The 13,513-nt window shown below is 33.9% G+C and overlaps 1 protein-coding gene across 1 annotated transcript; it reads right to left on the reverse strand.

The window, feature by feature from the left end:
- Positions 1-2: 2 nt before the first annotated feature.
- On the reverse strand, positions 3-7,597 carry Inx7 (innexin 7; the record flags this gene model as incomplete). Its single annotated transcript, XM_018516942.1, has 8 exons — positions 7,591-7,597; positions 4,712-4,807; positions 4,281-4,371; positions 4,097-4,169; positions 2,586-2,763; positions 1,685-2,022; positions 1,014-1,204; positions 3-156 (listed from the first exon to the last, which is right to left on the reverse strand). Coding segments are annotated over exons 2-8 (1,119 nt in total), but the record flags the coding sequence as incomplete, so codon positions are not given.
- Positions 7,598-13,513: the final 5,916 nt, after the last annotated feature.

Genomic DNA, 13,513 nt, shown 5'->3' on the forward strand with positions numbered 1-13,513 from the left:
AGTTCCTTGAATATATAGTTGTCCAGATTTTTCGCTATGTAATAGAGAAACAACCAGTCGCCGAAATAGTACTCGTGAGTGACCTTGAGTACGTTCCATGGATTGTATTTTCCAGGGCATGCCATGGAAAACACAAACTTGTTGAATGACGTACTTCTGTAAGTGAAAAAATCGCAATGAAAGTCGCTCGCCTGCGGCATCACAGTCGTGGTTTATGTCATCATTTTTATATCAAAGAATCCTTATCGCGGTACATTAACGTCACTGCTAGTTCCTGTATACTTTTTTACATTTCGTTATTTATATGGTATTTTTAAGTGGGCATTTTCTTAGATTTCGCTGATGTATATCCGTTGAAATTTGTACACACGCCTCTATATTATGAAATAATATTTTAGCATATATTTTTACGGAATAATATTATGAACTTTACGTTAAATTTACAGCGGATATATCGTTAAATAGTAATATTATTGCTTCGATAAATAAAAATAGAAATAGTTTTTTCCAGATAAGATATGAATATTTTACACAGAAAGAGAGAACGATTTTATTGAAGCAAAAATTTAGATACAGATCTAAAAATAATTTGATTAAATTATTTTGATAATCTAATAAAATTATTTTCAGATTTGTATCTAACTAAATTTTTAGATATTTCAGCAAAATTATTCTTTTTCCAGTAATCCTATATATATGACATCAGTGTTATACTTTCACACTCAACAGTCTAACCGTCATATAACATATGTTATATTACATTTATATTGTCGAATGTGAAATTATAATATTAATGTTCTGTTACTGATAATTGGTGTTTACTGGACACGTTGAGAAAACCGTCATGAAATTACTTTTGCAAATTATGTATATGATGTATGATAATTGTAAGTTCGTCAAACGAGAATTCTCAGGAAAGAAACCAGTGAGCGAGTGCTATGACGAGAATTTATAAAGCCACAAAACGTAACATGCTGACGATGGAAAAATACGTAGAGATAAAATTTAGTAACCTTGCGTGAAGGACCATAGTCAGTATTCTCCAAACCAATCCCAAACCGGTTAGCACCGCCAGCACGACGAACCAGAACCAAAGGACCGTATAGATCTTTTCGTTAACGATGTTCAGTGCCATCACACACAACGCGTCGTGCTTTTGTATGTCACCAGAAGGACCGTACTTATGAAAAATGCATTTAGTTACCTAAGAACATAATTGTATATTCATGAATGCCACTGTATTGATTAAGTAAAAAATATTGACATTGTTCAAGATTAAAATTTGTAATTAATAATTAAAGTTGACAAAACTGTAAATACTAATAAAAATTTACAATCGAAGAATTAATTTTAAAGGACGGAAGAATGAAGAGTTGAATTTTATTAATTTTGATAATCGATGAAGTAGTTTATAAAAATTTTACGTTTAAAAATCGGATTTCAAAACGTATAAGATTGCATTATAAAAGATTAATAATAATATTAGATTGACGGTCAATAATTCAATGAATTTACAGTTCAAATAATAATCTGATATTAACAATGTAAACTATAATAATAATTATATAATATCATGATATAATAATCTAATCTATGTAGTATCGATTACTACTAGAAATGACGACATCGACTTTAATCATAATATTGTATAGAATACAAAAATAACAACAAGTTAAAATGATACCTTTGGAAATATTATATCAAGTGGATTCATTTTCTCCATAGACGGAGGCTCCGAGATCGCTTGACCAAGACCGAGGAAAGCTCCTCCGAGGAACCAGTCGGTCAAGTAAATTTGCATGATCACATTTATGAAATTCATAATCTCGCAAAGAGTCAGACTGTATGCCCATGGACGATTCAAATGCAGGCGGTTTATGAAGCCAATGCGAATCTGTTGTATCTTCTCATCGCGTTCTTTTTTCGATGGCACCTTCATATTATCGTTCACCTTAATCTCCGTTTCGTTTAATGACAAAGATGCCATGTGTAATCCTGATACTAGCATACTTAACCGGCCGCCTAGAATTTAAAAAAATTACGACAATCTACAGTTTTCGCAATACTGCCTGTAACAGTTCTCATTTTTGGATGTAAATATTCCCGAGTACGATAATACGTTCTCTTTAAATTCTTTGGAGCGAATCTCACTCCAAAACAGTGAAAATTCTGCCTCTCTTTTCAAGATAATATCAATGAATAGTGATATAATCTCTTTTCAAAAGATTAAATTGCTAGAGAGAATTTTAATTCTTTAAGCGTAAGAGTTCATTCTTTTGAGATGAGATTAACTTCAAATTTAGAATGTTGATTCAAATGGTTTGAATACTCAAATAACAAAAAATATTTGAACGTCTTTATTGTGTGGATTACGAACATAATGTATACTTAACTATTTTCTGGCATTACATAAAAATAATTTTACGATTAGCGTAATGTTACATTGTAAGTGGGACACGTGTTATATGACTAGATTATGACGGCGAGAAAAGATTAATGATGATTAGCTCGCCGCTTGAAATAAATGCGCTCGTAAACGTCGCGCGATACGTGGACGAGTACGCGAGATATGAATTGGTAACGACCTTCCGTTTTTCGCCATAGGTAGTGCGGCAAGTAAAAGAGGATTGCCTGGAAGAACAGAATAAAGGGCACCCATTGATAATAAGCATGGTGTATGACAGGGTCGTTTTTAGCAGCTGGTCCAATGCCAGGATGTGGTAATTCGCCCTCTTGCACCGCGGTAGCATTCAGATGCTTCACCTGAACAGTTGAAAATCAGCTGATAATAAGGAGTGTCTGCGGGAAATAATAATGGGTACCATTTGGTGACATAAGTCGACACAAGTGTCGTTCTGGCTTTGTTATTCGAATGTCCAGAAAGGTAAAACGACGTTTGTGTCGATTTGTATTACTTACTAAATGGAAAGCACCTAATTATATTTAGGTTTTTAACATAGTTTTCCAAAAAATAGTTTGGCAAGAAAAAAGGACTTTACAATGTCAATAATTCCCTAGACAACTTTATTTGGATTATTGATATCCATACTTATTGTGCGTAAAATAGCAAACACGTGTAATCGCGCGATAAATTCATATTGTTAACAATAAAAAAGTCACTGTATTGAAATGATGTAGAATCAGTAAAGTTGCATCATTTAAAAATACAAAAGAGATTTACAGATTCATAAAACTGAAAATCGAAGAAAATAAATAAGAGTTGAGCAGGTTTTTCTTGCTAAAAATATTAGTGTATTAAATACATCTTGTTAAAAAATTAATAAGAAGTTCTCATCAAACTATAAAATTACAAATAAATGTTGTTATATTCATCGATTGTCTTTTTTATTTTTGAATAATAAATTATATAATGATCAGGACATTATTCATATATAATTCATATATACGTGCATTGTACTACTATTTGTTGACACTGAGACGACATTTGGATTGGATTCATTTGATACGGTATGCTTATGATTACTTAAAAATTTATGTCGATATCATTGTAACGTCCATATTTATTTTAGTTTCATTATTCGACGAGCATTTAACACACTGAAGATGACTATAATAAAAGTCGAAATCTTGTCTGTGACTTCATAATATATGACTTTGTTCGTTAACTCTTAAACGCCCCATTACGGGAACAAACACACTAATGTATGGCATATCCTAGAAAGAAATGATTCATAAAAATAATGTCGAGCCGACGTCGGTAAGATGATTTCAACATCAATTCGACATTTAATAACGGACAGTTATTTTTTACTAAGACCACACTCAGTTCGATTGCATGTAACTTTTATAAAAATGAACATATTGCACAAAATTATTTTTTCAATCAAAACGCCAGATATTAAGAAACATAATGATGCAGTTATATGTATCTTTATTTAAATAAAAAAATTATTATGAAAAAAGCATTGGATAAAAAGTCGGGTATGCCATACCAGAAAGGCATTTAAGAGTCAACTTTTCAATCTATATTTAATACATAATATTTATTAGCACAACAAACTTGCTCGGTTCATCAACTCTTATTTATTTACTTTCTTTTACATCATTTATTTTTTCAACAGAATTTTAGACTTACCACGGTGTATGTGGACATGAAAAAACAAAATGTCTCGATAACCTTTGATGGTACACCTGTGTCGGCGATGCATCTTTTAAAAATAACATAAGAATTTATCTTAAGAAACGATATTAAACTGCTTAAATCCAACGTAATTATAAACAATTTAATATCAAAAATTGTACGATTACTACACATATACCTTATATGTTCTCCGATAAATTGTCTGGAGGTGACTAGAATAGATGCAACGAGAAGCAACAGAAACGTAGCCCTATAATGTAATCTGAAAACTAAGCACATCTATTCTTTTTTTTTTTTATTTACATTAAATATACATATTTAATTATAATATTGTATTTCGATATGAGTATTAAATATAAATGTACTTATTAAGTATACTTATATTTATACACATATTTTCTTATCTTTAGTTATTGTTAGATAATACAACATACAATATTTTTAAGTAGACACATTATGTAAAAGCGATGACTAATCGATAATTAAATTTGTGTAATAATTAATGACGCAATGTAAATTCTTCCAATCGTACATCAATTTCGGTCGTGTCAAATGTTAGAGATAATTATAACATAGAAAGTACATAGTATTAAAATGGAAATATTTTACCGATATTGTCAATGGCTATCGAATTTTGATTAACTTTGAATTTGACGTGATCCTTGAGGACCGAGAAGGCAGCGATCACGGTACCGGGTGCCATGTCTATCGATTTTTCACGATTTGTCCAGAAGCGAAAAGTTAACGTTCCTGTTTGTGTCGGCCGAGCACAATAACTTGCAAAGTCAAGAATTCGCGTTCACCACTGATATATGAGCGCGAATTTTTCGTGTTCAGTAAACGTCGCGATTGTTGAGATATTCGTGAGACTTCGTTTTCGATCACAAAATGCGACACTGTACATACGGTACCGATCGAGAACATACTGAAAACTCGAAAGCTCAATTTCTTGTTATCAGAAACGAAGATTACGTAGCAACCTAGACGTTCCACAAAACTGGGTAGAGAGAGAGCCAGCGTTATTATTGTTAAGACGTTTCCATTCGTTCAGATAAGAATAGATAGCGCGCACAGTTGATGCGAGAAGACACACTTATAACTGCGAGTCGAAGAAGTAATGAGTATATAATCTGCAGTATTGATTCATGATTTTAACGACAATCCTCTTGCGGAGAGTGTGGATGATACATCGACCTATGACCCAGTTGACGTGAACCATTATCGCGAAAGAACCCTTAAGCATAGCTATGGATAATTGAACAATAAGTTTCAATAGGAAAAGTGTTTGTGAGGTGTAATATGTTGTCTCAAGGCGAACTCTTTTTGAAATTGAAAATGACATGAAGAAGGTTGTACAAAAGGAAATAAATCAGTAAACTATACAATTTTTATTAAATAATATTTATTCAGTTCAGAAGCAATATATTTTATTATTTATTAATATTTATTTAAAAATATATATTGTTTATTACTTGCTGATTTGATATTGAAATATTCTTAAATATTTATGAGATTATTTATGATGTGCTAAGAGAATTAATATCTCATAAATATGTAAAATCTATTTAATGATTTCTGAATCATCAGTTTTAAATTCTATAATATATAGCACCAAAAATAATTTTCGAATTATGCGATTTTTTAAATGAAAGGATATTTGTCAAATAATTATGACTCATGGAATCTCATTTGTGAAATATAGAGCAGTGAAATACCATATCATTTATATATAACATTTATTTTTAACAAAATTTGCAGAACTGAGATATAGAATTAATTATATATATCAAAATCTAAAAATTTGAAAATTAAATGATATGACGTTTCGTCATCCTATATAATTATATTACTTAATTTATTATTTATATTATTTATTTACAAACACATCATTCAGTATATATATATAATATATATAATATACACACACACACCACAAGCGGATATTTTATAATTATTCTCATGAAAAAAATTTTTATTATATATCTTTCTATAAAAGATTCATTATTTTTGTTTAAACAACGCATGAAAATATGATTGAACTATTATGGATGCTTACTCTCTTCTTGTATGAATTATTCTGTTCATCAGTATAATTAAAGGCGCATCTTACGCGTAATAGTTATTCTAAAAGGTTCCATAAACACGCTAGACGCAAAATATAGCGCCGTTAATATTCATTCGGCCTATAATGAGTTCTCGCAAGACAGCGAATCGCTCACAAATTACAGATAAGTGTCGACAGGAACGGATTCGCATCTTACAATATGACAGTCACATTTTAAAATATATGAGGTTGATGATTTCTTGAAACCGAAAAAGAAAATTCCGGTTTTCAATATAAAATTTATAAATATTTTTACAAATTTATCCCGTGAAATCTTTTGAAAGTCGAATTATCGATTAAAACTAATATTAAAATTTTACCGTATAGCGGCTCTTTTTGTATCATTTTTACTCATTAAAAGTTATTATAACGGGTCGCTCAACATTTTCGCTGTGACATGTAGAGACACATTTAGCGTAGCTATCGCTAAACAAGTCGCTAAACAAACTCGTTAAGCACACTTTCTCGTCAAGTGCTTTCAATTTGCGATAATTTGTACGGACATGTTAACTGTCGTCTCTTGACCCGTTACACAGAAAACGATAGCATTTCGCCGCATCATAACTGGCCAACGTTTTTTATGTAACCCTATCGTCGCAAAAAAGATAAATTTTCTCAGATCTACATTTTGATATCAAGTCTTCGAATATCCACGATGATAGAGAAATAAATTGCTCCAAGACCTCAGACGGAGAAAGAATTAATAAATCACACGTGAGATCAGTTGAACAATTTAACATATATAATACAATTGGTCAATTCTTTCTTCGTCTGAGATCTCGGAGCGATTTCTAGCATCGCGGACGCAAGAGGCTTTAGATGAACTAGACTAGACGCACAACTGTGCATTCTAAGCCTATCTGCTTTCTCCGTGCAGCTCCGCCCCTGGACGGATTCGGAATCGGGTGCCGTGTACGGCAAGCGAGCGCCGCACAGTTGGTCTCCATCGTCCAGCTTGGCTAGCGTGGCTCGCCGCTCGTACGCGCGGCACACAACGTAGACGTTGAACGTCGACGTGGACGGGACGGGCGAGGACAGGAACCCTTTCTTTCGAGGACTCGTTCGTTCTGCCGCCGGCTTGACTCGCCGCGGCCGGGGCCAATGCCCGGTCAAAGTCCCACCTTCGACGTTCGCCAGCTCTGCTCCCCTCGTTCTCCTCGCAACGGCCTCTTCGTACTCTTTGCCGGTGTAGCGGTCACCCTTGGCGGTCGTCCTCCCATAGCTTGCCGTCCCCTATAGCCCCTCGACGTCCGAACTTCTTACACGTCCGATGCTCGTGAAGGGGGGCCGTCAAATCGAAACGGAGCGCTCGCGCTCGCCGACTCGTCGCCGGTCATCTGATTGCCAGACTCGCTTGGGAACGTCATTCCAGAATAAATCCTACCTTGCTGATCGATCGACACTGATCGAATGTCGTAAATGATAAACGCGAGGCCGATTCATGATCACGCGGACGCGTTATCTTGAAGAAAATCGAAGCTCGCGACAAAAATATTCCTTTCCTCCGAAGAATGATAAGAATGACCACGCCATGAAATGATACTTGTGTACATTCCCGAATCATTCTCTAACGTAATATCTCTGTTTCAAAGTCAACATTCGAAATTTTCGGAACGAGACTAATGAATCAAGAGGTCTGTTTGCGTCGCTTGCACTTTTTGCACTCGGTATCTTTACTCTTCTCTCTCTTCAATGCCTGAACAAATAAATTTATCTCGTTTTAAGAGCAATTTTTGGAGATTTCAAGCAACACGAACGAACCTAAAGATTTACTTTGCAGCTACGTAGCTCACGAATGATACTTGGCTCTGAGAATGACAAGAATTCTAGCGTGACTATAAGTGCCACCGGATTAGCAACTGACACCTTGTACAAGCACAGAAATATGTAACGCATCCAATGGGCGTCGTGTACGACTCGAGTTACCTTTGTACACTCGCGTATCGTAGGTATATATATCGTTTCGTTCCTATGATTCGCTCGTTAATAGCTGGATTTGTAATTGGAGCTTGCTGGACATACCAGCTGAATAACATTCGTCAGCTGAGGTCAGGAATTAAAAGAAGCAACCCCACAATTTCAGTTTTAATTGATGGTCAACTGGATGGTTTAACTGGTGTGCTGCGACACATGTAACGCTACTTGTGGATTACTTGGTGAGAATCAATGATTTATTCCCGGAACAAATGGATTTGTTTTCGTAAATAAATAATTATCTCTTACGAGTTAAGTCTATTGATCAATGGCGCGTGTGTATAATGTTGTTCCGGGGCCATAAGTTAAAATCAGAATATCCCATGCGTTATATCTCCTTCGTCTTTATTCGGCCCCTTAATTAATACTTCGGATCGGCCGAGCGAGCAAGTCGCCAACAAGAGACGTCGAGCGAACGTACATTTAAGCCGCTTGAGATTAATTTATTAGACTATTTCTGTGCCACTGCTTCTCTTTGTCTCTCTGAATTTACATCTTCGTTGTTTACTCGCATCACGTTCCACCGCCGCGAGATATACGAGAATATATCAATTCGTTGGCAGTGGCGGATTTGCTCGGGGCCCCGAATAACGGTCCTCGAATCGCGATTGTAATTATTTTCTTTTTAATTTTATAATTGTTAGTTATATGAATGACATATTTGTATTGTATCCCCCTTAGAGCTGCCTTACTTCAAAAGTGACACAACTACAAAAAATTAAGTTTCTCAGAAAATTATTTAACTTGACAGAAAGTCAAGAAAATTATATAATTCATCAAATAATATCGGCAAAAAGAATATATATTCTTAACATAATCAAACATCATTTTTGTCACTTTCGTTTCATAATTCTTAAAAAAATCATTTTTTGAGTGTGATGATTTTTTAAAATTACCTTTTTCGATGTTTTGACGATTTTTCAATGAGGTTTATTAATTTTCGATGATTGATGAAATAATGTTTTATATCTAACTCATTCAAGATAACAATTTGAAAAAGAAGTTCTTGCAGTTGTATCACTTTTGAAGTAAGGAAGCGATATAATGTATAATATTTTATATATTTATATATGTATATATAGAACGCAATATTAATCTATTGTTTTATTAAATAGTGAGATATTTTGTATCTCTCTCTAACGTAAATCTTCTTTTACTTAAACTTGCTTAGAGCGTTACTAACAAGTTCTCTCTTTCTTCTTTCCTGTCTTTCCTCTTATTTAAACCTATTAGCAAGTTTTCCTTCTAAGGGAACTTAGAAGTTCTCCATTAAGGGAACGACGAGGGTTCTTCTAAGATAGAATTCTAAATTCTCTACTAGCGTCGCTAATCTTACTCACGTCTTCGAATATGAGCAAACTCGACTCACGTTCCTGCCCGATTCCTAAAATGCTGCTCATCTAGCCGGTCACGTTACACGTGCGATGTAACGTGATCGCCACCACTTTATTATTCCGATCTGGTCGTTAACGTCAGATTACTGTCTGCTTGCTATGGTATGCAAGTCAGCGCGACGAATCGTCACAGAGAGATGAACGTTTCCTTCGGGATAAATACAGTCCAGCGTGCGTGGAGTCGGGCTGCGTGTATTATACGAGCGCGTTATTGTGTAACGTAGCTCCCTAATTTGTTAGATGTCGTGTGAATGTCCTCTCATGAACGTCCGAAGTAATGCGTATGACGTCACACCGTATAATTGATACGTAAAGTCGCCAACGAGATGGCGTATTAAGATATCCACAATTACAGTGAATTCTGACCAAAAATTAAAATAAAAAAATTGGAACGATGTGACATAATGGATGTACTCCTGATAAAAATTTTTCTCATCATTTTTATATGAATTGGAACATTTTTCAAAAATACTCAGAAATATTCGGAAAGTTTACATCTCCTCTCAAAATTTTTCATACAAGTGAATTCTGAAATATTCTGAAATTTCTCATTCTATAATTTTTTAAAAATATTTTAAAATTTTTTAGATTTTATAACATTTCATCAGAAATTACACTTACAAAAAATCTTAGAAATCTTACGATATTTCATAATTAACATATATGAAAAATTTTGAGAAAAGATGTAGATTTTTTGAGAAGTGTTCCAATTTCGTACAAAAAATGTGAGAAAGTTATAAAATTATATAGAAATTCTGAAAAATTATAAGGTAACTCCGGTATATATGCCGCACCTATCAAAAAAACTTAATTTATTAAGTATTATTTACTATGTTTAAAATAAACGAACTATATCAGTAAAAACTTTGTACTCTCTACTACTATGAAAAAAATATTAGAAATCCGAAATATTTAGTTTTCGTATTAAAAAATAAACTTTTTAAAATCTTGCATTTTTGCTATATATAGATAATGGGTGGGATATATGGCAAAAATGCAAGGGTTTCAACAAATTAAACAAAGAATACGAAAACAAAGCACTTGTATTTTGCTATACAACACGCTTTACCATTCCTCTACACGTATCACGAAATAACCACTAGGTCTTTTACATGCCTTACAGTAATCATTTTATGTAGATTATAATTTATGATGATGCTACTTGTTACACACACAGTGTAATATAATATAAAGGCATGTATATAACATAAAGGCTAACATAAAGGCTAATATAACATAAAGGCATGTAACAGAGTAGTTACGAGAAAATTACCCCCACTCTTATTTTTTCTGACTTCCGCGACGTAAATCCCAGCGCGGCGTATATATCGGAGTTATCCTATGAAAAATTCCGCACTGAGAAAAAAATATAGTCAATTTTAATAAATATTTAGTTCAATATATACTGCCAACTAAATATTTACTTACAGTAAATAAATATTTGTTTAGTAAAAAAAAGTAATAATTATATTAATTTTGATATTGTATTGCATAATATAACTTAATTATTTCAACAGTATTATTATTAATTCTTCCTTTTTTTATTACTAACAACCTTTTATGTATGTACGTTCTGGTTAACATCTTTTCAAACTAAAAAGTTAATTATTTTTGTTATATTTTAACAAGAGAGTAGATTAGATAATTGTTATCAAGAAGGTATGATTAAGACATAATTAAGCAATGCCAAACGTTTTATATGATAAAAATCGAGATGTTTCCTGCTATTAACACCGTTTACAATGACAACATGTAGCGGTCGGATTTAATTTATTATCTTTGTGAGCATACGATATGGTGACAACTTGTAAACAGGGAAATACAATTGAATTTTCAGGGATACAATATAATCTACATGGTATCATAATGTATACATAACATATAATTTATATAATATACAACGTATTGTGCAATATATATGATATTAATTATATTAAAAGAGCACAACCGCCAATATTCATCGATACGCGTTAATATTTCGATTGCGCATTTCAAGACTTATCGGCGTAGTTTAGACTCGCGGTTTTTCCCCCTTCGGATAACGACGGCCAATTCATTGCAATGATTCATTGCCGTGCGAGAAAATTTAGTTCGTTATTACGGTTCAAGTGCAATAACGTACCTTGATGATCGCGAGAGGGAAGCGATTTGTCAATTGCTTGGACCTCGAGAGCGCAACGCGCGACTCGTTAATCTCGGAGGGCGGCACGCACGTGCAGTAGCCCCCCTGGTTAACGAGCCCCCACACCTACGTGTTCCCATCACGTTGTGTAATGAAATCGGCAGCTGTGTAGGTAGTAGAAGAACTAAGGTCGCGACATGTCGTTTCTAATATTAAGGACAGCTAATCGTATCACCCGTGATCCTCGGCGATCTTTACGACTGTCATTTGCATCTTAATTACCTATTGCATGTTATTGCTGCTCCCGTTAATTACGGGATACGTTGCCTCGTTGCCTCGTTGTGCTAAATTTAGAGAAAAAATATTGACGTAACGCTCGTGAAAATATTTACGTGATAACTGATGAGATAACATAAACCATATATTATGTTACTTTGTTTATTTAACGTTATTTACTTAATGTCTTTATTTGTAATTTTAAGATTATTTTATTTTAAAAATAATGAAACATTTTAATATTGCAAATGTTGCAACAATGTTGCTGCAAGCTTCTGTATGAGAAGTCACTTTATGGCTGTTCTACAATGTGCTTTTTGTTTCCTGTTTCTTGCCTTCTTGATCAAAAAGGCAAGAGACGAACTGCAAGAAACAGGAAAAAAAGCACATTGTAGAACAGCCATTAGTTGTTTTAACTTATCTCTACTTGTTTGTCTTTTAATATTTAATTTTTAAAAAATTGTGACAGATAAAAAAACAAATTACCTCCTATTTTCCTAAAGTAATACTTACTTCAGATTTGTTGAAATCTGTGTGTAGTTACAGTAATTAAGGAATTCAATTATCACGTATAATTGACTAAATATAAGACATGTTTAATATCGTTTTATCTTAATTGCTCGGACAAATGAATTCTAGAAACAAGTTTTCCTTCCACACCCACGTCCTTACTTACCATTGACCTATAAAAATCGAGCGCACTCATTGCGCGAACTGTCAGCGGAGAAACGAGGTCACCAAAGATGAAAAAAAAAAAAAAATTAAGACAAAGTTGATCGTTACTTAATCGTTGATATTTATTAGTTTAACTTCACAAGAGAAAACATTTCGTATTAAAATATATATATATATATATGTATATATATATTCATATATAACATTCTCATTCCTTAGGAGGGCAGTGTTCTCTGGCCGCACATTCGATTCACACGCGGGGGCGAAGAGCGAAGAGACGATATAATAAGTAAAAGATACATATAAGAATATAATTTCCTACGCGGATGCGACGATGTGTTTCTTGTTCTTCGTTCTTGAATGTGTGCCGGTAAGCACGGTGCCCTTTTCTCGGACCTGTTACATTATTCTTAATTGCGACGATTGGAGGCGGTATTGGTGACCAGTGGAATTTCGGTGCGAGATCATATCCCGCGACGCGGAAATGATTCCGCGTGCGTTCTTTTTGCGACAGCGGCGTAAAAAAGCCCATTTTCTTCTGGCGTCTGTCGGAGAAGAAAACTCGCCGAAATTACATCGATCACGGATAATAAACACCCGTTACGACATTCGTCGTTCAACGCCGACGACGTGTACGTGATGTGTACAGCTACCGTTTCTTAAGCCCTATCGTCATATCGCAGATAGCATATTATCTCTCCTACTCCTACCTATTCTTATAAATTATCATCGATATATCAATGACGGAGAAGAAAAAAAAGAAATTCTAATATATAAGGAAGGCAACATGTGTCTCACCTGTTTATCGATATATTGTGCGCGCTTTTCAACACATTTGAATCAATGTTACATCACTATTCATCTAC

The sequence above is a fragment of the Trachymyrmex cornetzi genome, unplaced genomic scaffold (assembly GCF_001594075.2).
Source record: "Trachymyrmex cornetzi isolate Tcor2-1 unplaced genomic scaffold, Tcor1.1 scaffold67, whole genome shotgun sequence".
Classification (NCBI taxonomy): Eukaryota; Metazoa; Arthropoda; class Insecta; order Hymenoptera; family Formicidae; genus Trachymyrmex; species Trachymyrmex cornetzi.